The sequence below is a fragment of the Oncorhynchus mykiss genome, chromosome 18 (genome assembly GCF_057628025.1).
Source record: "Oncorhynchus mykiss isolate SJ-2025 chromosome 18, ASM5762802v1, whole genome shotgun sequence".
NCBI lineage: Eukaryota > Metazoa > Chordata > Actinopteri > Salmoniformes > Salmonidae > Oncorhynchus > Oncorhynchus mykiss.
Window position 1 is genome coordinate 14101370 of NC_143039.1, and position 19264 is coordinate 14120633.

General features: G+C 46.5%; 1 protein-coding gene across 3 annotated transcripts; it reads left to right on the forward strand.

Moving 5' to 3' along the window:
- Positions 1–4760: 4760 nt before the first annotated feature.
- On the forward strand, positions 4761–17184 carry tmem41ab (transmembrane protein 41ab). Of its 3 annotated transcripts, none has more exons than XR_016488271.1 (5): positions 4761–5083; positions 10898–11048; positions 12443–12622; positions 15443–15581; positions 16401–17184. XR_016488271.1 is itself a non-coding variant. In XM_090207211.1 (5 exons), exons 1-5 carry the CDS (start codon positions 4920–4922, stop codon positions 16643–16645), a joined length of 861 nt encoding a protein of 286 aa, XP_090063337.1. In that variant the 5' UTR covers positions 4761–4919; the 3' UTR covers positions 16646–17184. The 3 variants fall into 3 exon arrangements, 2 of the variants coding, with proteins under 2 accessions (XP_090063337.1, XP_090063338.1); XM_090207211.1 differs by having other exon boundaries at positions 12443–12604; XM_090207212.1 differs by lacking the exon at positions 4761–5083 and adding an exon at positions 6315–6469 and having other exon boundaries at positions 12443–12604.
- The last annotated feature ends 2080 nt before the right edge of the window (positions 17185–19264 follow it).

Consider the following 19264-nt stretch of genomic DNA (forward strand, 5'->3'; position numbering starts at 1 on the left):
AAATTGAGTGTATGTTAATTTCTGACCCACTGGGAATGTGTTGAAAGAAATAAAAGTTTAAATAAATCATTCTCTCTACTATTATTGTGACATTTCACATTCTTAAAATAAAGTGGTAATTCTAACTGACCTACATTTTTTTTTACTAGGATTAAATGTCAGGAATTGTGAAAAACGGAGTTTAAATGTATTTGGCTAAGGTGTATGTAAACTTCAGACTTCAACTGTATATACATGGGTTCCCCAGTACAGTGGCTATATATAAATAGATGGGTTCCTCAGTACAGTAGCTATATAAGTACATATAGATGGGTTCCCCAGTACAGTGGCTATATATATATAGATGGGTACCCCAGTACAGTAGCTATATATATATATAAATAGATGGGTTCCTCAGTACAGTAGATATATAAGTATAAGTATATGCAGATGGAGTGAGTGGTGGTGAGGGTTTGGAGATTAATATTCTAACAATGTTCATCTCCACTTCTTTTGAATAATAGATCAAACACAAAGTAGCTCTCCCCCCCCCCCAACACAACCAGTCAGTCAGACTAGGAACCATGTATGTCATTGCAGCAGAAGAGTTCAGTGTGGTAGAGGTTATTCTCTTCTTTTATCCCTCTTTGTCATGTACACAGGCAGGCATGGATACCTTAATGCATTAAGTACGCACGCACGCACGCACGCACGCACGCACGCACGCACACACACACACACACACACACACACACACACACACACTAAATTATCTCACTTTGTAGCATGAGGGATTGGCCCACATCACTGTTTAGATACACTTGAAGCAATTTGACAGCAAGACCACAGTAGTGTATATCTGTAGCCAGACTAGTTAGATTATAATATATAGAACACATTTCTCATAGAAATACTTTAAATTATTATTTGTATGATAACTAGTGTAAAATACTGTGCACATTTTCCATAATTCTCCCTCTAAGTATTCATTCCTTATACAGAACGTGACTCTTATTCTGAAGGATTCCCCCAAGAAATATGTGACCCGGAAGTACTTATTCTTGCCTGCTTCACAGTGGTAGTGACGCAGATATAAACATATTTTGGCGGTAAAGTTCCACTCTCGCACCTGTTCGTTCGTAATGCTCTGTTAGGCATGCAGAACTTTCCTTTTTGTCTCGATTTCAATTAAAACACATTAATGGAGGCCAAGGGACTTGCATTTCTCTACTAGTAAAGATAACGACTAACGTGCCAGCTAATAACTGTTAGAAGAAGAAGCTGTAGAAAGCACACGAAACCCAGAACGTTAACTTAGCTAACGATATAAAGCAAAAAAATGGTTCGCTAACGTAACGCATTTAGTGACAAGTGGCAGCGTAGTATTCGCAAACCTTTGGGACAACGACTCCCATTGTTAGGGCTCGACCATCTCGTCATTATATACAGCATCTCTGCCACATCTGGTTAAGCGAACATAAAGGCCTATATTCCTTGCCCTTCTTGACCCACAGCAGTTCCCCAGATACAGGGAAACCTTCCCCAGATACAGGGAAACCTTCCCCAGATACAGGGAAACCTTCCCCAGATACAGGGAAACCTTCTCCAGATACAGGGAAACCTTCCCCAGATACAGGGAAACCTTCCCCAGATACAGGGACACCTTCCCCAGATACAGGGAAACCTTCCCCAGATACAGGGAAATCTTCCCCAGATACAGGGAAACCTTCCCCAAATACAGGGAAACCTTCCCCAGATACAGGGAAACCTCCCCCAAATACAGGGAAACCTTCCCCAAATACAGGGAAACCTTCCCCAAATACAGGGAAACCTTCTCCAGATACAGGGAAACCTTCCCCAGATACAGGGAAACCTTCCCCAAATACAGGGAAACCTTCCCCAGATACAGGGAAACCTCCCCCAAATACAGGGAAACCTTCCCCAAATACAGGGAAACCTTCTCCAGATACAGGGAAACCTTCCCCAGATACAGGGAAACCTTCCCCAAATACAGGGAAACCTTCCCCAGATACAGGGAAACCTTCTCCAGATACAGGGAAACCTTCCCCAAATACAGGGAAACCTTCCCCAAATACAGAGAAACCTTCCCCAGATACAGGGAAACCTTCTCCAGATACAGGGAAACCTTCCCCAAATACAGGGAAACCTTCCCCAGATACAGGGAAACCTTTTTGAGCACCCTTCGAATCGTGTTGATGAGTCTTTAACCAAGCGGTCACATATCGTTCTGGGTTCTGTGGGGATGTGTGAACATCAAGGCAGACACGAGGTAATTTTGGATCCTTGGTGGGATCAGGTTAGTAATGTGGTGAATCAGTGTATCTGCATTCGCAATAGAGGTGGTACGTTTCTGTAAGCTATAAGCACATGTACAGTAGGGTGAGTTTCAGTGCGTTGTACTGTACATGAGCCCCAAGTGAGCCTGCCCTCTACTGGTGGCTGAGTGTAACTTCACTCAGTTTCACTACTTGGTGTTGTGGTGTTGTAATACATTATTAACAATGTAATGATACCTTCATCATAACCCAGCTGTTGTAGTGCAGAGAAACCAGATAATACCTTCATCAATGTCTGTTGTAGTGCAGAGAAACAAGATAATACCTTCATCACAACCCAGCTGTTGTAGTGCAGAGAAACCAGATAATACCTTCATCAATGTCTGTTGTAGTGCAGAGAAACCAGATAATACCTTCATCAATGTCTGGTGTAGTGCAGAGAAACCAGATAATACCTTCATCAATGTCTGTTGTAGAGCAGAGAAACCAGATAATACCTTCATCACAACCCAGCTGTTGTAGTGCAGAGAAACCAGATAATACCTTCATCAATGTCTGTTGTAGTGCAGAGAAACCAGATAATACCTTCATCAATGTCTGTTGTAGTGCAGAGAAACCAGATAATACCTTCATCAATGTCTGTTGTAGTGCAGAGAAACCAGATAATACCTTCATCAATGTCTGTTGTGGTGCAGAGAAACCAGATAATACCTTCATCATAACCCAGCTGTTGTAGTGCAGAGAAACAAGATAATACCTTCATCAATGTCTGTTGTAGTGCAGAGAAACCAGATAATACCTTCATCAATGTCTGTTGTGGTGCAGAGAAACCAGATAATACCTTCATCAATGTCTGTTGTAGTGCAGAGAAACCAGATAATACCTTCATCACAACCCAGCTGTTGTAGTGCAGAGAAACAAGATAATACCTTCATCAATGTCTGTTGTAGTGCAGAGAAACCAGATAATACCTTCATCAATGTCTGTTGTGGTGCAGAGAAACCAGATAATACCTTCATCACAACCCAGCTGTTGTAGTGCAGAGAAACAAGATAATACCTTCATCAATGTCTGTTGTGGTGCAGAGAAACCAGATAATACCTTCATCAATGTCTGTTGTAGAGCAGAGAAACCAGATAATACCTTCATCAATGTCTGTTGTAGTGCAGAGAAACCAGATAATACCTTCATCACAACCCAGCTGTTGTAGTGCAGAGAAACCAGATAATACCTTCATCAATGTCTGTTGTAGTGCAGAGAAACCAGATAATACCTTCATCACAACCCAGCTGTTGTAGTGCAGAGAAACCAGATAATACCTTCATCAATGTCTGTTGTAGTGCAGAGAAACCAGATAATACCTTCATCACAACCCAGCTGTTGTAGTGCAGAGAAACCAGATAATACCTTCATCAATGTCCGTTGTAGTGCAGAGAAACCAGATAATACCTTCATCAATGTCTGTTGTAGTGCAGAGAAACCAGATAATACCTTCATCAATGTCTGTTGTAGTGCAGAGAAACCAGATAATACCTTCATCAATGTCTGTTGTAGTGCAGAGAAACCAGATAATACCTTCATCAATGTCTGTTGTAGTGCAGAGAAACCAGATAATACCTTCATCAATGTCTGTTGTAGTGCAGAGAAACCAGATAATACCTTCATCAATGTCTGTTGTAGTGCAGAGAAACCAGATAATACCTTCATCAATGTCTGTTGTAGTGCAGAGAAACCAGATAATACCTTCATCAATGTCTGTTGTAGTGCAGAGAAACCAGATAATACCTTCATCAATGTCTGTTGTGGTGCAGAGAAACCAGATAATACCTTCATCACAACCCAGCTGTTGTAGTGCAGAGAAACCAGATAATACCTTCATCAATGTCTGTTGTAGTGCAGAGAAACCAGATAATACCTTCATCAATGTCTGTTGTAGTGCAGAGAAACCAGATAATACCTTCATCAATGTCTGTTGTAGTGCAGAGAAACCAGATAATACCTTCATCAATGTCTGTTGTAGTGCAGAGAAACCAGATAATACCTTCATCAATGTCTGTTGTAGTGCAGAGAAACCAGATAATACCTTCATCAATGTCTGTTGTAGTGCAGAGAAACAAGATAATACCTTCATCAATGTCTGTTGTAGTGCAGAGAAACCAGATAATACCTTCATCACAACCCAGCTGTTGTAGTGCAGAGAAACCAGATAATACCTTCATCAATGTCTGTTGTAGTGCAGAGAAACCAGATAATACCTTCATCAATGTCTGTTGTAGTGCAGAGAAACCAGATAATACCTTCATCAATGTCTGTTGTAGTGCAGAGAAACCAGATAATACCTTCATCAATGTCTGTTGTAGTGCAGAGAAACAAGCTTGTTGCCCAAAAACATATTTTGGTGTAAGGAGAGCCAACTGTAGTTCATAACATCAAGGTCCAGACAGTGATCCTCAATACTCTAGTCAAGGTACTTGACCACCAGAGAACACGCGGCTGCCCTCTAGTGAAGACATCGTTGAAAGCATTCCAGGACCACAGGGCAACTGTCAGAAGTTATTCTGTGACGTTCACTTCTCAACACCGACACCGGGAGTCGGTCACCGAACAAGCCTTTCTGATAGGAAGTCGGTGTAGCGCGTAGCAATGGGCTCCATTTCGGGTTTATTGTCTGTGGTAGGAGCGGCAACGTTATACCTCTATCTCCTGTCCACTTTCCTGCCGCCCGGACCGCAACATCTTCACCGGCGACACGCGGTGGAGTTAAACAACGAGAGCGCAGAGGGGGACGTGGAAGTTGTAGAGTACAGGTAGCCAGCCTCAACAGATCTATAGCTACAATTTGCCAGATGTCGCAAGACTTTCTTTTTTTTTTTTAGCTATTAGCATAATAATTATAGGCTACAGCAGCTGCCTGCTTGTACAATGACACTTTCTAGGACATGTTTACGTATACAACTTTGCAAATAAGTCAATATATAGCCACTTCCACAGTGTTTTATTAGGGGTAATAATAGCATAGTGACATCACCATTTATGTAATAGATCAGTCCCAGAGTGGTTATCTGTTGTAGGATTATGATGTTGATAAGTGTATTGACAGACGGCGCAGAGTCCATGGAGGTGCTGTCATAATCACTGCGTTTGGCAGCATCTCATTTCCCTCAGACGATCGCATGACTTTAAGTTATGAAAACGGCATCATCAAACACCTGTCTTGTCAGTGTAGGCTAATTCAGAGGAAATGTCACAGCTGGTTGCTGTTCTCTCAAAGTATTTGTCCTTTGCCTGATGGTGTTGTGTGACAGGTGATTATATCACAGTAGTTCCTGTTTTCAGATGATGTTCCTATGTTCCTACTCTAAACCCCTGTGTGTCTCATCCAGACCCACCTTCTCTCCTATGTTTATGGTTTCTGCCCCAGTGGAGATCTGGCCGTGGCCTCTCTTGGTTGGCTCAGGTTCACTTGGCCTGAAATACTGTCCTCCTCAGTCTGATGAGTATGAGAACATACAGCTCTGATCTAACCCTGGACAGGACACACTTGTCTTGGTTGGCTTAGGTTCACTTGGCCTGAAATACTGTCCTCCTCAGTCTGATGAGTATGAGAACATACAGCTCTGATCTAACCCTGGACAGGACACACTTGTCTTGGTTGGCTTAGGTTCACTTGGCCTGAAATACTGTCCTCCTCAGTCTGATGAGTATAAGAACATACAGCTCTGATCTAACCCTGGACAGGACACTCTTGTCTTGGTTGGCGTTATGCCATCGTTCCATCATATTTCATCCTCCCTAATTATAAAGGAGTTTCACGACCCTGCCGGCATGTTTATCAGGCCTGGACACTTCTATTAGAGAACAGACATCCAGAGGTGGATGGACAGCCTGGACAGGAGGACACCACTGGGTCTCTAGAGTCTCCTGACAATACACTGGACACGGTGTGCAGAAGGTTCTGATGAGGTGCTACCCAGGACATAACACTGGACACGGTGTGCAGAAGGTTCTGATGAGGTGCTACCCAGGACATAACACTGGACACGGTGTGCGGAAGGTTCTGATGAGGTGCTACCCAGGACATAACACTGGACACGGTGTGCTGAGGGATACAGATCTGAGATCCTAACCACAGTGGCTTTGCCTTCCATTCATCCCATACAGCTCAACAATTAGATGTGATACCAGCAGCTCAGGTCTCATGGTTTATGGTTCATTCTGTTTGTGTGTGTCTGTGTCACGGCTGAGGAGCCTGATACTTCCAGCATCGAAACTAGCAGAGGCAGAAATCCCAGAGCAAAAGCTGCTATTTCTGTCCCATATCCTGTTTCATACTCTCTCTCTCTCTCTCCGCCATCTGGAAATCTCTCCCTCTCATGCTGCACACGGGCACCAGCCATGCCCTCTCCCTCTCATGCTGCACACGGGCACCAGCCATGCCCACTTTAGTCTGTGTTTGACCTGTCTATGATGTCAGATTAGGGTGTCCCCAGATTCCCAAAACTCTAGAGAGCCAGCAGACTGGGGGCTGAGCATTATGTCTCCCCTATATGACTACAACTACGGCTGTCTGTACTACGACTGTCTGTACTACGGCTGTCTGTACTACGGCTGTCTGTACTACCGCTGTCTGTACTACGGCTGTATATACAATGGCTGTATATACTATGGCTGTGAATACTAGGGCTGTGTCTACTAGGGCTGTCTGTACTACGGCTGTGTCTACTAGGGCTGTCTGTACTATGGCTGTGTCTACTAGGGCTGTCTGTACTACGGCTGTGTCTACTAGGGCTGTGTGTACTATGGCTGTGTCTACTAGGGCTGTCTGTACTACGGCTGTGTCTACTAGGGCTGTGTGTACTATGGCTGTGTCTACTAGGGCTGTCTGTACTACGGCTGTGTCTACCAGGGCTGTCTGTACTATGGCTGTGTCTACTAGGGCTGTCTGTACTATGGCTGTGTCTACTAGGGCTGTCTGTACTACGGCTGTGTCTACTAGGGCTGTCTGTACTATGGCTGTGTCTACTAGGGCTGTCTGTACTACGGCTGTGTCTACTAGGGCTGTCTGTACTACGGCTGTGTGTACTACGGCTGTGTCTACTAGGGCTGTCTGTACTACGGCTGTGTGTACTAGGGCTGTGTGTACTACGGCTGTGTCTACTAGGGCTGTCTGTACTACGGCTGTGTCTACTAGGGCTGTCTGTACTATGGCTGTGTCTACTAGGGCTGTCTGTACTATGGCTGTGTCTACTAGGGCTGTCTGTACTATGGCTGTGTCTACTAGGGCTGTCTGTACTACGGCTGTGTCTACTAGGGCTGTCTGTACTACGGCTGTGTCTACTAGGGCTGTCTGTACTACGGCTGTGTCTACTAGGGCTGTCTGTACTATGGCTGTGTCTACTAGGGCTGTCTGTACTACGGCTGTGTCTACTAGGGCTGTCTGTACTACGGCTGTGTCTACTAGGGCTGTCTGTACTACGGCTGTGTCTACTAGGGCTGTGTGTACTATGGCTGTGTCTACTAGGGCTGTCTGTACTATGGCTGTGTCTACTAGGGCTGTCTGTACTACGGCTGTGTCTACTAGGGCTGTCTGTACTACGGCTGTGTCTACTAGGGCTGTCTGTACTATGGCTGTGTCTACTAGGGCTGTGTGTACTATGGCTGTGTCTACTAGGGCTGTGTGTACTACGGCTGTGTCTACTAGGGCTGTGTGTACTACGGCTGTGTCTACTAGGGCTGTCTGTACTACGGCTGTGTCTACTAGGGCTGTGTGTACTATGGCTGTGTCTACTAGGGCTGTCTGTACTACGGCTGTGTCTACTAGGGCTGTCTGTACTACGGCTGTGTGTACTACGGCTGTGTCTACTAGGGCTGTCTGTACTACGGCTGTGTGTACTAGGGCTGTGTGTACTACGGCTGTGTCTACTAGGGCTGTCTGTACTACGGCTGTGTCTACTAGGGCTGTGTGTACTATGGCTGTGTCTACTAGGGCTGTCTGTACTACGGCTGTGTCTACTAGGGCTGTCTGTACTACGGCTGTGTGTACTACGGCTGTGTCTACTAGGGCTGTCTGTACTACGGCTGTGTGTACTAGGGCTGTCTGTACTACGGCTGTGTCTACTACAGCTGTCTGTACTATGGCTGTGTCTACCAGGGCTGTCTGTACTATGGCTGTGTCTACTAGGGCTGTGTCTACTAGGGCTGTCTGTACTACGGCTGTGTGTACTAGGGCTGTCTGTACTACGGCTGTGTCTACTATAGCTGTCTGTACTATGGCTGTGTCTACCAGGGCTGTCTGTACTATGGCTGTGTCTACTAGGGCTGTGTCTACTAGGGCTGTCTGTACTACGGCTGTGTCTACTATAGCTGTCTGTACTATGGCTGTGTCTACCAGGGCTGTCTGTACTATGGCTGTGTCTACTAGGGCTGTCTGTACTACGGCTGTGTCTACTATGGCTGTGTCTACTAGGGCTGTCTGTACTACGGCTGTGTCTACTATAGCTGTCTGTACTATGGCTGTGTCTACTATGGCTATGGCTGTCTGTACTACGGCTGTGTCTACTATAGCTGTCTGTACTACGACTGTGTCTACTAGGGCTGTGTCTACTAGGGCTGTCTGTACTATGGCTGTGTCTACTAGGGCTGTCTGTACTATGGCTGTGTCTACTAGGGCTGTGTCTACTAGGGCTGTCTGTACTACGGCTGTGTCTACTAGGGCTGTCTGTACTACGGCTGTGTCTACTATAGCTGTCTGTACTATGGCTGTGTCTACCAGGGCTGTCTGTACTATGGCTGTGTCTACTAGGGCTGTGTCTACTAGGGCTGTCTGTACTATGGCTGTGTCTACCAGGGCTGTCTGTACAATGGCTGTGTCTACTATGGCTGTGTCTACTAGGGCTGTCTGTACTACGGCTGTGTGTACTACGGCTGTGTCTACTAGGGCTGTCTGTACTACGGCTGTGTCTACTAGGGCTGTGTCTACTAGGGCTGTCTGTACTACGGCTGTGTGCACTATAGCTGTCTGTACTATGGCTGTGTGTACTATAGCTGTCTGTACTATGGCTGTGTGTACTATGGCTGTCTGTACTACGACTGTGTGTACTATGGCTGTCTGTACTACGGCTGTCTGTACTATGGTTGTGTATACTACTACTATGGCTATAACCTATAACCCCTTCCTATAACTTATAACCCCTTCCTATAACTTATAACCCCTTCCTATAACTTATAACCCATTCCTATAACCTATAACCCCTTCCTATAACCTATAACCCCTTCCTATAACTTATAACCTATAACCCCTTCCTATAACCTATAACCCCTTCCTGTAACCCTTTCCTATGACCTATAACCCCTTCCTATGACCTATAACCTATAACCACTTCATATAACTTATAACCCCTTCCTATAACCCCCTTCCTATAACTCATAACCCCTTCCTATAACCTATAACCCCTTCCTATAACCTATAACCCCTTCCTGTAACCCTTTCCTATGACCTATAACCCCTTCCTATGACCTATAACCCCTTCCTATAACTTATAACCCCTTCCTATAACTTATAACCCCTTCCTATAACCTATAACCCCTTCCTATAACCTATAACCCCTTCCTGTAACCCTTTCCTATGACCTATAACCCCTTCCTATGACCTATAACCCCTTCCTATAACCTATAACCCCTTCATATAACTTATAACCCCTTCATATAACTTATAACCCCTTCCTATAACCCCTTCATATAACTTATAACCCCTTCATATAACTTATAACCCCTTCATATAACTTATAACCCCTTCATATAACTTATAACCCCTTCCTATAACCCCTTCCTAAGACCTATAACCCCTTCCTATAACCCCTTCCTATAACTTATAACCCCTTCCTATAACTTATAACCCCTTCCTATAACCTATAACCCCTTCCTATGACCTATAACCCCTTCCTATAACCTATAACCCCTTCATATAACTTATAACCCCTTCATATAACTTATAACCCCTTCCTATAACCCCTTCCTATAACCTATAACCCCTTCCTATGACCTATAACCCCTTCCTATAACCCATAACCCCTTCATATAACTTATAACCCCTTCATATAACTTATAACCCCTTCCTATAACCCCTTCCTAAGACCTATAACCCCTTCCTATGACCTATAGCCCCTTCCTATAACCCCTTCCTATAACTTATAACCCCTTCCTATAACCTATAACCCCTTCCTATAACCTATAACCCCTTCCTATAACCCCTTCCTAAGACCTATAACCCCTTCCTATAACCCCTTCCTATAACCTATAACCCCTTCCTATAACCCCTTCCTATGACCTATAACCCCTTCCTATAACCTATAACCCCTTCCTATGACCTATAACCCCGTCCTATGACCTATAACCCCGTCCTATGACCTATAACCCCGTCCTATGACCTATAACCCCTTCCTATGGCCTTCGCCTGTGTTACCTTTAATGCTCTGTCCTCAGTGTCCTCAATTCCCGTTTGAAGAAGAAAAAAAAAGTTCCCCTGGTGCAAACAGTAACTAGGTGACAACATTTCTGTCTAAATCTGACATTAGTACTAGGAACCATGTTATCTGATGTTGCTGGTGTTTGTTTCCCTCCAGACTGAAGTTCCCGTCGGACCTGGATGAGCTGAGGGAGCTGGCTGAGATGCTGCAGTTCTATAAGACAGAACACACAGGCTACGTGGTGCTGCTGTTCTGTAGTGCCTACATCTACAAACAGTCCTTCGCCATCCCTGGCTCCTCCTTCCTGGTAAGAGAAACTAACATCACACCCATCCATGGAACACACACTTTATTTCCATGAACCTTTGACCCTAAAGACCAGAACCTCCATCCATAGAACACACACTTTGTTTCCATGAACCTTTGACCCTAAAGACCAGAACCTCCATCCATGGAACACACACTTTGTTTCCATGAACCTTTGACCCTAAAGACCAGAACCTCCATCCATGGTCAGAACAGCCTCCTGACCCTCATCAATAGGGGTGTAAAATACTTAAGTAAAAATACTTTGAAGTACTACTTAAGTCATTTTGGGGGTATCTGTACTTTACTATTTATATTTTTTGACAACTTTTATTAAACAGAAAAACATCCCTGATCATCCCTACTGCCTCTGATCTGTTGGACTCACTAAACACACATGCTTCATTTGTAAATAATGTCAGAGTATTGGAGTATTGGAGTGTTGGAGTGAGGGAGTGTTGGAGTGAGGGAGTGTTGGAGTGTTGGAGTGTTGGAGTGATGGAGTGATGGAGTGATGGAGTGTTGGAGTGTTGGAGTGTTGGAGTGAGGGAGTGTTGGAGTGAGGGAGTGTTGGAGTGTTGGAGTGATGGAGTGTTGGAGTGTTGGAGTGTTGGAGTGTGGGAGTGTTGGAGTGAGGGAGTGTTGGAGTGTTGGAGTGTTGGAGTGAGGGAGTGTTGGAGTGAGGGAGTGTTGGAGTGTGGGAGTGTTAGAGTGAGGGAGTGATGGAGTGTTGGAGTGTTGGAGTGTTGGAGTGAGGGAGTGTTGGAGTGAGGGAGTGTTGGAGTGAGGGAGTGTTGGAGTGAGGGAGTGTTGGAGTGTTGGAGTGAGGGAGTGTTGGAGTGTTGGAGTGATGGAGTGAGGGAGTGTTGGAGTGTGGGAGTGAGGGAGTGTTGGAGTGAGGGAGTGTTGGGGTGTTGGAGTGAGGGAGTGTTAGAGTGATGGAGTGTTGGAGTGATGGAGTGTTGGAGTGTTGGAGTGTTGGAGTGATGGAGTGTTGGAGTGTTGGAGTGTTGGAGTGTGGGAGTGTTGGAGTGAGGGAGTGTTGGAGTGTTGGAGTGTTGGAGTGAGGGAGTGTTGGAGTGTTGGAGTGTGGGAGTGTTAGAGTGAGGGAGTGTTGGAGTGTGACCCCTGGCTATCTGTAGATAAACAAACTAGAACATTGTGTTGTTTGGTTTGCTTAATATAAGCATTTTGAAAGGATTTATGTTTTCAGTTAACTTTTGGTACTTAAGTATATTTAAAAATCATATACTTTGACTTTTACTCCAGTAGTATTTTACTGGGTGTCTTTCACTTCAGGCATTTTCTATGAAGGTATCTTTACTTTTCCTCAAGTATGACAATTGGGTACTTTTCCCACCTCTGCTCACCATGCTCATCCCCTGTGCTTCCCAGAACATGCTGGCGGGGGCGCTGTTTGGTCCATGGCAGGGTCTGGTCCTGGCCTGTCTTCTGACCACCACCGGCTCTACCTTCTGTTACCTGCTCTCTGCTGCCTTCGGGAAGAGCTACGTCACACGCCTGTTCCCTGACAAGGTGGACATGCTGCAGAACAAGGTGTGACAGAGAGACAGAGTAGGTTGTTCCTCACCACAGTACCATGGGGTTGTTGGAGGAGGGTGTAGGACTGGGGGGGTACAGGACCCTTCCTTTGCCTCATGTCCTTTGATTACAATTCTCTAAAGATAGACTAGAGGGGTGTGTGTGTGTGTGTGTGTGTGTGTGTGTCTCCTCTTACAGTGTCCTTGGCTTACATATTAGGTTAGACAGGTGTAACAGATGACCAGTGAGGAGCAGAAGACTGGTCTGATCACCAGTATAACAGATGACCAGTGAGGAGCAGAAGACTGGTCTGATCACCAGTATAACAGATGACCAGTGAGGAGCAGAAGACTGGTCTGATCACCAGTATAACAGATGACCAGTGAGGAACAGAAGACTGGTCTGATCACCAGTATAACAGATGACCAGTGAGGAACAGAAGACTGGTCTGATCACCAGTATAACAGATGACCAGTGAGGAACAGAAGACTGGTCTGATCACCAGTATAACAGATGTGATCGTACTTCGTAACTCTCTTGGGTTTTTGGTTTGTAAAGAAAAGACTGTCCAGCCAGCGGTCCCAGTTGATTGGTGATTAATAGACACCAGGAAACACATGTTCAGGACAACAGTATGTTGATCGCTGCAGATTTGTGAATCGTCTGTTGGCATGGAAATAACTGAATTAGAGCATGCTGGGTAACTCTCTCTTATAGAAAAGTGCATCCCAGGAAGCCACCAATATCTAACAGGTACTGTACACAAATATACACTGAGCTAAAATATAAACACAACATGTAAAGTGTTGGTTTCATGAGCTGAAATAAGATCCCAGACATTTTCCATACGCACGAAAAGCGTATTTTTCTCAAATGTTGTACGCATATTTGTTTATGACCCTGTTAGTGAGCATTTCTCCTTTGCCAAGATAATCCATCCACCTGACAGGTGTGGCATATCAAGAAGCTGATTAAACAGCATGATCATTACACAGGTGCACCTTGTGCTGGGGGACAGTAAAAGGCCATAGAAGTATATAATGTATAAAATGCACTATTTCAGAATGTGACCTCTCCCTATCTGCAAGCATGACCTATGACATAACACCTTATTGATATGTAAATTCAACCGACCAATAGGAATACATAAACAGTGGCAAGGGAAACATAACTAAGCGTGTTACACAGGGTAAGAATGCAGAATGCCATGTGTTCTTTTACAGTGTTGGGACTTTAGTAATATCCCTCCAATCATTCATTAATAAGTACATTTAAAATGACAGTTCTCTCTTCCTCTTTACCTCCTGCTCTCTCCATCTCCTGCTCTCTCCTTCCCTCTCTACCTCCTGCTCTCTCCTTCCCTCTCTACCTCCTGCTCTCTCCTTCCCTCTCTATCTCCTTCGTTTTCCCACCCCCTCTCTACCTCCTGCTCTCTCCTTCCCTCTCTATCTCCTCCGGTCTCCCACCCCCTCTCTACCTCCTCCCACCCTCCCTCTCTACCTCCTCCTCTCTCCCATGCCCTCTCCTTCCCTCTCTACCTCCTCCTCTCTCCCATGCCATCTCCTTCCCTCTCTACCTCCTCCCCTCTCCCATGCCCTCTCCTTCCCTCTCCCTCCTCCTCTCCTTCCCTCTCTCCCATGCCCCCTCCTTCCCTCTCTCCCATGCCCTCTCCCACCCTCTCTCCCATGCCCTCTCCCACCCTCTCTCCCATGCCCTCTCCTTCCCTCTCTCCCATGCCCTCTCCTTCCCTCTCTACCTCCTCTCTCCCACCCCCTCTCCCATGCCCTCTCCTTCCCTCTCTCCCATGCCCTCTCCTTCCCTCTCTCCCATGCCCTCTCCTTCCCTCTCTCCCATGCCCTCTCCCACCCTCTCTCCCATGCCCTCTCCTTCCCTCTCTCCCTCCTCCTCTCCCATGCCCTCTCCTTCCCTCTCTACCTCCTCCTCTCTCCCATGCCATCTCCTTCCCTCTCTACCGCCTCCTCTCCCATGTTTTCTCCTTCCCTCTCTACCTCCTCCCCTCTCCCATGCCCTCTCCTTCCCCCTCTCCCACCCTCTCTCCCATGCCCCCTCCCACCCTCTCTCCCATGCCCCCTCCCACCCTCTCTCCCATGCCCTCTCCTTCCCTCTCTACCTCCTCTCCTTCCCTCTCTCCCACCTCCTCTCTCCCATGCCCCCTCCCACCCTCTCTCCCATGCCCCCTCCCACCTCCTCTCCCATGCCCTCTCCCTCCTCCTCTTCCATGCCCCCTCCCACCTCCTCTCCCTCCTCCTCTCCCTCCTCCTCTCCCTCCTCCTCTCCCATGCCCTCTCCTTCCCTCTCTACCTCCTCTCTCCCTCCTCCTCTCCCATGCCCTCTCCTTCCCTCTCTCCCACCTCCTCTCCCATGCCCTCTCCCTCCTCCTCTCCCATGCCCTCTCCCTCCTCCTCTCCCATGCCCTCTCCCTCCTCCTCTCCCATGCCCTCTCCTTCCCTCTCTCCCTCCTCCTCTCCCATGCCCTCTCCTTCCCTCTCTACCTCCTCTCTCCCTCCTCCTCTCCCATGCCCTCTCCTTCCCTCTCTACCTCCTCCTCTCCCATGCCCTCTCCCTCCTCCTCTCCCATGCCCTCTCCCTCCTCCTCTCCCATGCCCTCTCCTTCCCTCTCTCCCTCCTCCTCTCCCATGCCCCCTCCCACCTCCTCTCCCTCCTCCTCTCCCTCCTCCTCTCCCATGCCCTCTCCTTCCCTCTCTACCTCCTCTCTCTCTCCTCCTCTCCCATGCCGTCTCCCTCCTCCTCTCCCATGCCCTCTCCTTCCCTCTCCCTCCTCCTCCTCTCCCACCTCCTCTCCCATGCCCTCTCCTTCCCTCTCTCTGTCAGGTGGAGGAGAACCGTAGCAGTCTGTTCTTCTTCCTCCTGTTCCTGCGGTTCTTCCCCATGACTCCTAACTGGTTCCTGAACGTCACGTCCCCCATCCTCAACATCCCTGTCTCCATGTTCTTCTTCTCCGTACTCATCGGTGAGAAGCAGAAGCAGCACAACATACAGGACTATTATATAATACTACTGAGAATGACACGATACGTCATTTTGCTTAAGACGCGAAGACTTACATTAGCTCACTAAGTTAATGTCTAGGCTTTAGCTCAGAAGGCTAACACAGTCTCTCCCTTGTTACATTGAAGTACTGCTACAACAGATGTCATTAATTACCAGATCATGTCCACCTTAACTGTTCCGAACTCTCCCTCCTCCCATATCGCCTTTAGCTCAGCGGTCTAACACAGTCTCTCCTCTCCTTCCCCAGGTCTAGTGTTTATCTAGGTCTAACCCAGTCTCTCCTCTCCTTCCCCAGGTCTAGTGTTCATCTAGGTCTAACCCAGTCTCTCCTCTCCTTCCCCAGGTCTAGTGTTTATCTAGGAGGTCTAACTCAGTCCCTCCTCTCCTTCCCCAGGTCTAGTGTTCATCTAGGTCTAACTCAGTCTCTCCTCTCCTTCCCCAGGACTAGTGTTTATCTAGGAGGTCTAACTCAGTCCCTCCTCTCCTTCCCCAGGTCTAGTGTTCATCTAAGTCTAACTCAGTCTCTCCTCTCCTTCCCCAGGACTAGTGTTTATCTAGGAGGTCTAACCCAGTCTCTCCTTCCCCAGGACTAGTGTTTATCTAGGAGGTCTAACTCAGTCCCTCCTCTCCTTCCCCAGGTCTAGTGTTCATCTAGGTCTAACTCAGTCTCTCCTCTCCTTCCCCAGGACTAGTGTTTATCTAGGAGGTCTAACCCAGTCTCTCCTTCCCCAGGTCTAGTGTTTATCTAGGAGGTCTAACTCAGTCTCTCCTTCATCAGGTCTGATCCCGTATAACTTCATCTGCGTGCGGACCGGCTCCATCCTGTCAGAGATCTCTTCCCTGGACGATATCTTCTCCTGGGGGACGCTGCTACAGCTGTTGGCCATCGCCTGTGTGGCCCTGCTTCCCGGAGCCCTTATCAAGCTCTACAGCCAGAACCACCTCCAACTGGACGGGCTGCAGCAGAATGGACGACACAGACAGAACCAGGGACAAGCAGCTGACGACAGAAAGAGGAGATGACCCTGCTGAAATACAGCCATGCTGGGTCTGATTGACCTTGACTGACCCCGCTGGACTGGATTGGCCACCACCACTACAGCTTTACGCAGAGGAGTTTATAGACTTGGTTTCAGGGGGAGAGAAACGTCTTAACTGCCACTATGCCGAGGATTCTTAAAGGTCATGAACAGTCGTGTTTTTCATGAAATCTGATGATATTTGGATGAAACCAGATCAAAGTATGATGACCAAAGTATGAAAAAAATGAGTGTTTCTCCTACATTGATCAAGGTTGGTCATAAAGCTACTGGTCCCCCATGTCAAACACTTGGATTCAGGATTATTAAGGGAAAAGGGGTGACATCACCCTAACTCTCATTGTAATACACCAATGGTAACATGATATTCTCTTACCTAATTTAAATAAGTACCGCTTTGTAACCAACATCGGAGAAGGTGTGTTTGTGGAGGGGCGTGGTTTATACAGCTACTCTACTGGTGCCTGTAGGGTGTCATCAAATATAATTAAAAGTTTACACTATTCATCTATGGTAGAGATACTTATGTCTCGCCTTTCATCTGTCTGGTGTTACTGGTCTTCAAGCGTGGAACAAAATGGGGGGGTAGTTGTCATTCAACACATCCGTCAGTGCTGCTGTGAACCCCTCCCAGCAGAGACATGCCAAATGACGCTATTTCAATGTTTGGGCTGATTTGTGTACCACCTGATTTGCCAGGGCTGATTTTACTGCAGGACTGCAGCCCAGGTTGACATCAGGGGTTTCAAAGAGCTGTCAGTCAAGGCCAGCTCATGAATATAAAGCTCCCTGCCCACTCTGCCTGTCTTTTCAAACTTCCTGATAGTTAGCCGGGAAGAAGAATAGACCTTTTCTTCAAATGTTGAGCATTTTAATCCCCAAAATATATCATGGGTGATATTTTAGTCAGTTAAAAGGCCATTTTACATGGGAATCTGAATGACTATTTGAGACGGATGCATTTTGAACTGTCTGTGACTGTGATCATGAGCACATATTCAGAAAATGTGCGAAGTTAAGGCTAATCATTTGTTTTTGTAAATTTACTATTGATTTTAAACCACAGGTCATACAGGGTAACAGTACTGTAGTGTAAACCACAGGCCATACAGGGTAACAGTACTGTAGTGTAAACCACAGGCCATACAGGGTAACAGTACTGTAGTGTAAACCAGGCCATACAGGGTAACAGTACTGTAGTGTAAACCACAGGCCATACAGGGTAACAGTACTGTAGTGTAAACCACAGGCCATACAGGGTAACAGTACTGTAGTGTAAACCACAGGCCATACAGGGTAACAGTACTGTAGTGTAAACCACAGGCCATACAGGGTAACAGTACTGTAGTGTAAACCACAGGCCATACAGGGTAACAGTACTGTAGTGTAAACCACAGGCCATACAGGGTAACAGTACTGTAGTGTAAACCACAGGCCATACAGGGTAACAGTACTGTAGTGTAAACCAGGCCATACAGGGTAACAGTACTGTAGTGTAAACCACAGGCCATACAGGGTAACAGTACTGTAGTGTAAACCACAGGCCATACAGGGTAACAGTACTGTAGTGTAAACCACAGGCCATACAGGGTAACAGTACTCTAGTGTAAACCACAGGCCATACAGGGTAACAGTACTGTAGTGTAAACCAGGCCATACAGGGTCACGGTACTGTAGTGTAAACCAGGCCATACAGGGTAACAGTACTGTAGTGTAAACCAGGCCATACAGGGTAACAGTACTGTAGTGTAAACCACAGGCCATACAGGATAACAGTACTGTAGTGTAAACCACAGGCCATACAGGGTAACAGTACTGTAGTGTAAACCACACGCCATACAGGGTAACAGTACTCTAGTGTAAACCACAGGCCATACAGGGTAACAGTACTGTAGTGTAAACCAGGCCATACAGGGTAACAGTACTGTAGTGTAAACCACAGGCCATACAGGGTAACAGTACTGTAGTGTAAACCACAGGCCATACAGGGTAACAGTACTGTAGTGTAAACCACACGCCAGGATAAACACTGTTAATACTCAAAGACATTTGTATCACATTGATAAAACCTCATCAGAGGACAACATACCAGAGCTTTTTTTTTATTTTTTTACCTTTATTTAACCAGGCAAGTCAGTTAAGAACAAATTCTTATTTTCAATGACGGCCTGGGAACAGTGGGTTAACTGCCTGTTCAGGGGCAGAACGACAGATTTGTACCTTGTCAGCTCGGGGATTTGAACTTGCAACTTTCCGGTTACTAGTCCAACGCTCTAACCACTAGGCTACCTGCTGGTTACTAGTCCAACGCTCTAACCACTAGGCTACCTGCTGGTTACTAGTCCAACGCTCTAACCACTAGGCTACCTGCTGGTTACTAGTCCAACGCTCTAACCACTAGGCTACCTGCTGGTTACTAGTCCAACGCTCTAACCACTAGGCTACCTGCTGGTTACTAGTCTAACGCTCTAACCACTAGGCTACCTGCTGGTTACTAGTCTAACGCTCTAACCACTAGGCTACCTGCTGGTTACTAGTCTTACGCTCTAACCACTAGGCTACCTGCTGGTTACTAGTCCAACGCTCTAACCACTAGGCTACC

What these genes read in the sequence shown, in the direction of transcription:
- tmem41ab (XM_090207211.1), top strand. Translation starts at nt 4,920, where the DNA reads ATGGGCTCCATTTCGGGTTTATTGTCTGTGGTAGGAGCGGCAACGTTA. An exon ending in GTGGAAGTTGTAGAGTACAG is followed by an intron (nt 5,084 to 10,897) that starts GTAGCCAGCCTC and finishes GTTTCCCTCCAG; the next exon opens with ACTGAAGTTCCCGTCGGACC. An exon ending in CTTCTTCTCCGTACTCATCG is followed by an intron (nt 15,582 to 16,400) that starts GTGAGAAGCAGA and finishes CTCCTTCATCAG; the next exon opens with GTCTGATCCCGTATAACTTC.